Genomic DNA, 8,623 nt, shown 5'->3' with positions numbered 1-8,623 from the left:
AATCCAAAGGAATTGATTTTACTAAATTAACAACAAAGTTACTATTTAATAAAACAAACTATTTAATAAAACAATTTGGATACCATAATGCAAGCCAAGTTATCTATCAATCCCTTTTGATAATTAAAAATTTGATAATCCGCTGGTCCAATCACAAGTCATCTATCATTTTAAAGAAAGGATTAAAGGAACGTAAGCACATCCACCAAATCGTGTGATCAACTGGATTGGGAACCGTGACATACAGATGACAATCCCTATAGCTTATATCGGCCAAAGGCATCATCTGCTCCCAAGCCACGACGTCTCAAGTCAATATACTTTGGAGCATGAAGTAACCCAATCTTATTTGAGGTCATCCAACAAGTGTTAAGGAATTTTTCAGTATATTTTTGCTGCAGATCCTGTGTTTTAACAGAGCAGTTAGTAAAGATCCACATATGGGTATTGAATAATCTAACATACTTGTACAACAAATTCAATTCCCGACCAGAACCTTTCGAGGCTCTCTTCACAATGATACGGACCGGTCCGCCGTGCGAGAAAGCTCATAAAAGCGTATCTGGCGAAAGGATTCTTGATGTAGTCGTAACCGTTTTGATTTGGCTTGATAGCACGTGGGTAAAGGACAGATAAAGCGCCGGTCTCTGTTTGGTCGTTGGATTGGCAGTTGTTCATTGTCGGTCCTTGGCAAGTATTTGAAATCACGAGAATGGTGTGTGGAAGGTTAGTTGGATTTTCTGTACACATCGAATAAAGGCAAACAGTCAAGTAAACTAGTCTCGGATCCTAAAGATAATTCACATTTGTATTAAGTATGTAAAATCTTAGGTAGGTCTGCGGCCCAAACCTAACCCTAAAGTAACATGTAACGCGCTATTGGACCCTTGGTCATTTACACTATTATTATAGCCACTCATGTGTTCCACAAGCACCTGGAAACACTCATATATATGTAACCACTGAGGTCTGTTGGGCATTACATAGGCGCATGTAAGTATCTGAAGTACATCATGTATTTGAAGTACATCCTACCTTAGAAATAGTGGAGTATTTTGGCAATTTCAACCTACAGTGTTAGAAACATTTGGTAATGTTCAATAACCATTGAAATTTTGGTAAGTAAACAGTATGACTTGATCACATCACCAGTGTGACTCACTCAGGTGATGTGGCAGGTTATGACTATTGGAGATATCAATATGTCCATCTTCAAGGTAATATGATTAAATGTCACATCCCCTGGACTTCCAAAGTCCTGGTGTTAACAACCAAATCTTGAGGTTTTTCATTTGTGGGAGATATAGATGACACCAGCTTACTTGGAAGTTTAGTCATTATGTAAGAAATATGACCTTTTATGAGAATATAACACATTTAATTACCTGAGATGACAAGCTTGAGTGTAAAATGATGATCATTTACACTCAAGAGGTGATAAGACTGGAAAGAGGTCCTGTTTATCAATTGTCTTTGATGAAACAAGGATCAAACCTTATCCTTGCATGCATCCATTATCTCCTGCTCATTTGTGAGATAAAAGGCATACTATTTGATTGCAATGAAAACCTGTTCTTCATGAAAAATTATAGTTACAAATTAAATCATGAGGCAGATTTGATTTGTTTGTTGATTGTATAAAGATAAATTTAGTTGTCTTGAATGAATGATGACCAGTCTTTTTAATATATGAATTATCAAGCTCAATAAAATGTTTAGTCAGTCTTTATGGAGAAATAAAATATAACACAGTACATGCCCTCAATAGTTGAGTACCACGTATTGAGTGAATCAATTTGTTGGAGATATAAAGATGAGCTGCATAGATAGAAGGACCTGGATAGAATATAGCTGGAATTGGGGATAGATTTTGTTGGAGATATAAAGATGACCGGATTGATCATCTTTAGATAAACATAACCCTTTTTATTCCCTCAACAGTTGTGAACCAAATACTGAGGCATTCAGTTTGTTGGAGATATAAAGATCACATGAGTAATTATTTTAAGATACAAGATGATCTTCAATTTTAAAATATGAGTGAACATTTTTGCCAAGATGACTATATAGATAACAATATACAAACTGGTATGCATCTGATATGAGTGAACCTTATGTCAAGATGACTATATAAATAACATATGACCTGGTATGTGTCTGATTAAATGAGTCAGAAGCAATGATCAGCCACCATCAACCTGAACTGAGGATGATGACTTGATATTTACCAAACAACCTGGTGTGTGTTATAATAATGAAGTCAGATTAATGGATCTGACTTCAATAAACCTGAGCTGTTTCAGATTAGAAGATATCTCAAAATGAGAAGAAATAAGTTCAAGATATCCTACATTTATAACATTACATTTACAGCATATGAGGGATTCACATCTGGTTAAGGAAAGGAACACTCATTCTTATATTGCCCATGCTGACGTGAGCTTAAGGACCAAAAACCCCAAGAACAACTATATCTGACATAAATGTTACTTTATGTCAGACATCCTTATAATGTATGTGTGGTTCCTATAGGAGATAATGAGTTGAATAAAATACTCTATCATGAGTCCAGCAAAGGATGTGCTGGGCTTGGTTTGCATGATGAACAGCACCCAGCATAAGCAACATGCAGCCATAACATCGTATGAGAAGATAGATATCCAATTGGATAAATCATTATCCAAATGGCTTATCCTATATGTGCAGCACCCAGCATAAGCAACATGCAGTCGTAACAATGTATGAGAAGATAGACAATTCATTGCTTAAACCATTAAGCAATTATTTGTATTATAATATATAATAAATTGCTTCTTCTAAAAGAGACAGTTTTGGATAAAAATATCTATTATGTATAATATAAATGTAATATGAGTCATGCAAAGGACATTTATTAGCTTGGTTTGCATGCAAACCAACAAACCCAGCCATTGTAATAAAGCACAAGTTCAACCACACATAGAATATGCGTGTAACTCTAACAAGAATATGTGTGTTACAACAGGCCAATATGTCTGGGGCATGTCACAGTATTACAAAGCCACTTGTATTACACAACTGCTTCCTCTATCCATAATACCACCCTAAACTCCACAAATCAACTTCATCGTGATTCCTCTGCAAAGCCAATCTGATTTCAACATGCCTCGATTTGAAGGGGTTATTCAAACCTTCCATGCCAAAAATCCTTACTGGAATAAGAAGCCAAAGACCGAACTACAAAAGAAACATTTTCAAAAGATGAAAAAGGAGGTCCACTCTCGTACCCAGAATGCAGCATCAACGTCCAACTACCAGCGCGATCCTGAGGACGAATTTGACGCCTTTCAGGGTTACGGACTTATTGTTGATCAGCCAGATGAAGACGAACTTGGGATACCTCGACCCGACTTCATTGATGAGATACATCAAGCTCGACTTGAAGATGAAAGACACGCACAAGCTCTGCTACTGGCCGAGGCGGCAGAAGAAATGTTTCGCGCCTATCTCACATGTGCTTTGGAGACAAACGAATGGGGCAATCCTGCAACTTGGGACTTGGATCACAAGCCAGCTTGCCAGTGTCATTCCAGTCAATGGCGTGAAAGGGATGTTGATTTGGTAGACCTATTAAGTATGTACAGGCATTTTTCTAAGTGATTCAAGATACCAAGTTATGCAGCGCACTGATCCCAGAACTTATTCATTACTGATGGGCAGTGCGTCGTAAGGCTCGAATTCGATTCTGTCCTTGTCATAAACACGATCAAACCAGGCTTATCTACATGGGTTTCATTGGTGGTTCGCCTACTTACCCTAAGACCGCCTTCTCTATCCGCCTCCTACGGTTCTTCCATATATTATGGAAGTTCTGCACCGTTCGGATTGGCCCTTTTGCACGTGCCCTTGATGAATTCCTGGATGCATTCTGTGCTCTTATTCTTACCAAAAGTGAACAGGTAAACTTCACGGAAACTTGTTAGAATTTCAATAACTAACTCACTGACATATGCCTTTCGCAGCCTCGCCAGTGGCACACACCGTTGTATTGGGCGGTTGATACTTATCGTGAGATGCTTTCCATGACGGAACTGGCCATGGACGCGGTGCTCAATCTCACACCACTGGACAAGGTTGCGGTTAACTGCCCATCCTGCTTCGGACCTCCTATCCAGCTCGAGGCCGAGCCATTAGAGCCTGACATAGTTGTTTGCATGGATGGCAACTTCCAGCATCGACGTCACATGGCCGCCGGAACTAAAGCTGCAAGGATTCCAACAAAGATGCCACCTCTTTTCCACCCGGTCGAGCAAGTCAACCTTATGCGAGCACGACTGGAAGGTGTAACAGATAATGACTTTGTGGGTAGTGTATCGCCTTGTTCTGCGTTGACAGAACCTCAGTTGAACCAGCAGTGACATATCTTGATTTACAGCAAGCATGCGCCGATCAACATACAGCCGCCAATGATACTCGAGGTAAATCTCATTGGGCTGGATGTGATGAAACCGGCCTGATGGCGATGGTATGTTGTCATGACCATACACTCCGATTTGCCAATATTGTGCAAAGCGGCGAGAAGTGAGTGTATAATAATTAAATGTACAGCATTTCCGAAGTTGTTAACCAAGATGCAATTGTTTCAGGCTTCACTATAGCTATTCACTGATAGAGTGGATGCTGAACTTGACTCGGAACCTTGGAACCACCCCTCGACGCATAGGTTTCCTGTACGACATTGGGTGTACAATGCAAGCAGGTATTGAAAAAGTGAGAGTTTCCGATTGTTGATCACTAACCTTGGTCATTACCTGACCGCTGTTTGAAGCGAGGAACCTTTTCAGAGGATCAGTTGATGGGTCGAATCCGATTTGGCACAAGCGTGTTCCACGCATATGTGCATAGGTGGACATGCCAGTTGGCCTGGAATCCCAGGCTAAATGTCGGATGGGGCCTGTCCGATGGTGAAGGTAGTGAAAGGGTGTGGTCTGGTCTCAGTCCGCTTGTTGCTCCTCTCCGATATGCCACCCCGCAACACCGGGTGAACGCGATTGATTTGCGGTCTTCACATGCTAATGCCCAGCTTCGGCATGAAGCTGGTATGAATGGACATTGCTTATAAGAGCTACGCTACAAGTCCAATTGTGCTGACTAGTAACCTTTGACTACTGATGATTGCAGTTAAACAACTTCTGCAAAAGAAAACGGAGGCCAGGAAACGACTTACAGAAGCAGAAGATACCCTCCGGTCGCTTTCAAGACCCGGTGATGGGTGCCCAGGCCGGGACACGGCCTACTTTGAGGGAAAGTGGACGGCACAAAAGGCACGTCAGCTAGAGAAAATGAATGATTCAAAGAAGGAAACCAGGGAGAAGATAGAAGTATTACTGAAATTGGAGGAAGGACTTCATGTCGCTCTGCAAGGGTTGTTAGATTTGGTTTCTTTGATGCAAAAACTTTCTCTGACTCTAATTTCAATATCTTTGACATCATGAAGTGCTTGACTTGGTACATTACAAGACAATAGCAGAGGAGGCAGGCGAGGGAGGACTCAAGCGGAGCGAAATGAGCTGGTAGCTCTACCAGCGACAGTAGTCAACTTGGAAGAACGTATTGAAAGAGTGGCGACTGAACTAGGGGGTGCTGAGTATCGAGTGCTTTTGGGATCTAAAGGTTGGTATATGACACCTGTGACATCTAAAATATAGTGTGGGATGATATGTTGATGGGAATTGCTTTGCTTAGCAAAACACACCAATTTGCTTCTAGCCATATCTATTGCACGGGCTAAGCTGTATGAAGCCAGAGTTGGCGTCATCGCAATCACCTAAGTCAACAAGGGTCAATAACTCTGATCGCACGTTAGTTCAACTGGGTTCAAAGAGAAAGATTGGATTGACTATATACACATACACCCATCTGGTGAAGATAATGTTGAAATATTCTAGCAAGCAATATCACCCTACAGCTAAACTACCACAATGTCTAGACTTCCGCATAATCTAGAGGGAGAGACTTGACTGGATGGTTGACTAATAATCATGAATTTGGTCAGTGTGCAGATCAAATCCAGCGTGATGGTATGCAAAGGAGGTGATGTTTGAGTGCACAGATCTGGATGGTTATCCAGAGGAATGGCAACAGTGATGAGAGACTGAAGGAGAACAGTGATGAGAGACTGAAGGAGAACAGTGATGAGAGACTGAACACACAGTGCAATCTCAGAATCCTCAGCTTCTTGACTTTTTATACTGAGCTGCTCTTCCAACATGTAACATGTAGCATACACATGATGTAACATGGAACTGTAAGGAGCAACTCAAGGCTGTCACATGTCACTACTGAGGGTTAGGGTTATCCAAACTGCTCAGTCCTCATATTCACCAAGAAACAAGTGGTGCTGTTTCTATTTATCCCAAGTAATTAAACAAAATACAAATGTCAAATTGATGAATATTGGTCTTCATGGGACAGAGCTCTCAGTGGTGAGGCTTCCTCTGTGTTCACGATGGAATATGAACCCTTGAAAGCTGGTCTGGATCAGCTTCCAAAATGTTCATAATCCATCGTGAGTCTGCATTGTAAAATATTGGCTTTTGAAAAGAGGGGCCCAATAGAGCAGAAGCAAAAATACATGAGTTCTTTTGCAACAGTCTAAAATAGATATTTCCAGAGAAAATCATTTTCCGCTGCTTTTTGTACTATACCCATTGGTGGGGTGTTGAAGATGCAGTTCCGCATAATCATATTCCATCCTTGATACTAGGTACATCATGGTCACTTCAGGCAACTACACGTAACTTATATTTCTAAGTGGGAAGAATCAATTCACAACAATCTAGCAATAGCCTGCAGTGCATCATCAAGGCGTGTATGGTTGTTTGTAACCCCCAATCTCAATTTTTCCAGGTCACCACATTCCCTCAAAAACCCACTATCATAGCAGTTTGCTGGAAGATTACCACATACTTTGGCCAAAGGATTGATCTTGTTGCCCGCTTCACGTCAAGTATCAAATCTCCTAGCTGCTTCAGTCCTCAACTTCACGGTGGCTTGATGATTGAATGAAAGTACATCTATCTTATGAAGCCACTCTCCATACTTGGCACTGCGCCATTCAGGCTGAATTGAGCGCTTGTGAGGGGTATGCGTCTGTTAGGCGTACTCTTCACTGAGAAATGTGTAGGTAAAGGGAAAACTGGTCTTCAATTGGTACACCCAAGTGAAGACTACAGTTAGTTGACCTCTGAGAAGAGGGTTTAAGGGAATAAAGGGGAAGGAAAGGGCTATTACGCGTAAATACGCTAAAACCTTGTGAGACTGCGAGGGGCAGGCTTTACACTTTGGTAAACCAAAGATCCTGAGGCTACTTTAGACTCCTGGTGAGGGAGGAAGCTTTACTGCTTTATGGTTTATTTCTAGAGACGTTTATGGCCCAGGGCTCGTAGAAGTCAATACCAAGGGTGTTCAGCAATGGAACCCGTAATGCTCAAAGATGGTCTTTTAGACTACACAACTAATCACGTACTCAAAGATCCTCTCAATAGGATTTCAAGTATAATGTGATTCTGATGTTGTGGTGTGTGAAAAGATGGGGGATGAATCAAGGGAAGAAGGGGGGTTTATATATTCACAGGTCAAGTGTCAACTTGTGGTTGGCGTGTGATTCTTGTCTCACTTGTGGTTGGCGCTTGGGTTAGGTTTTCTACGTATTTAATACATTACGTACATGTGTTTATGTGGCTCTCGACACTGAGCCGTGAGATGTACTTATGGATTTATACAATAATATAATATTACATATGTAACTGTTAGCCCGTGGTCGTGTAATCAGGGCTCAGGGCTGACACTCCCCACCACCAGAGAAGGTTTCCTTCTACTGCTGTTGATTCTCCCTCTTAGATGCTCGGTATGCTCTAAGAGTTACCTTAGAATTAGGTACTTTATCTGCTGGGAGCCATTCGTCCCAATCTGCTCCTTTGTTCTTGTATCTCACAAGATAAAGTGTGACGTCTTCATTGTCTTTATTTTTAACTTTCTTATCTTTTAGCACCTTCAAGAATTTTTTCTCATTCTCTGGTTCAAATGGAGGTATCACTACTTGTACTTCCTGTTGTCTCCTTACGTCACTTGTATCTGGTGCATGATATTTTTTTATTAATGACACTGGGAATACTGGATGCCTGCGTTCCAACTCCCCATGCAATATGAGTTCAACTGCATTATTTCCAACTAACTTGGAAATCACAAACGGTCCTAGGAACTGATCTCTCAGCTTCTTAGGTCCTTGTATGTTATTAAAATTGACCGTGGACAATAGAACTTGTTCTCCAACTTCAAATTTTGGTTCTTTGTGGGCTTTATCCCATCTCTCTTTGTTGTACTCAACTGATTCTCTAAGACACTGTGATGCATACTCTCTTGCTTTACTCAGCATTGTTGCAAAACTAAGGGAAGTTGGATGGATATCCACATCTCTGCTCCTAAACTTATCTCTTGGGAGTCGAGGACAGTATCCTCTCTCTACTTCATACGGACTCTTCTTTGTTGAGCTATGAACACTGCTATTGTAAGCTATCTCTAATGCTGGTAGTAAACTTTTCCAGTCATGAGTGTATCCATCTTATCTTTAAATTCAGACCAA

At 41.0% G+C, this 8,623-nt stretch overlaps 2 protein-coding genes across 2 annotated transcripts; one reads left to right on the top strand and one right to left on the bottom strand.

Annotated features, from left to right (window-relative positions):
• Positions 1-257: 257 nt before the first annotated feature.
• Positions 258-678, bottom strand: MELLADRAFT_111222 (uncharacterized protein; the record flags this gene model as incomplete). Its single annotated transcript, XM_007415455.1, has 2 exons — positions 258-404; positions 466-678. The coding sequence occupies 2 exons, from the start codon at positions 676-678 to the stop codon at positions 258-260; spliced, it is 360 nt and encodes a 119-aa protein (XP_007415517.1).
• A 2,463-nt stretch (positions 679-3,141) lies between these two features.
• On the top strand, positions 3,142-4,333 carry MELLADRAFT_92677 (uncharacterized protein; the record flags this gene model as incomplete). Its single annotated transcript, XM_007415501.1, has 5 exons — positions 3,142-3,613; positions 3,654-3,705; positions 3,755-3,938; positions 4,002-4,218; positions 4,263-4,333. 5 exons carry the CDS (start codon positions 3,142-3,144, stop codon positions 4,331-4,333), a joined length of 996 nt encoding a protein of 331 aa, XP_007415563.1.
• Positions 4,334-8,623: the final 4,290 nt, after the last annotated feature.

The sequence above is a fragment of the Melampsora larici-populina genome (genome assembly GCF_000204055.1).
Source record: "Melampsora larici-populina 98AG31 unplaced genomic scaffold MELLAscaffold_51, whole genome shotgun sequence".
Classification (NCBI taxonomy): Eukaryota; Fungi; Basidiomycota; class Pucciniomycetes; order Pucciniales; family Melampsoraceae; genus Melampsora; species Melampsora laricis-populina.
This window is presented reverse-complemented; position numbering and strand designations above follow the sequence as displayed.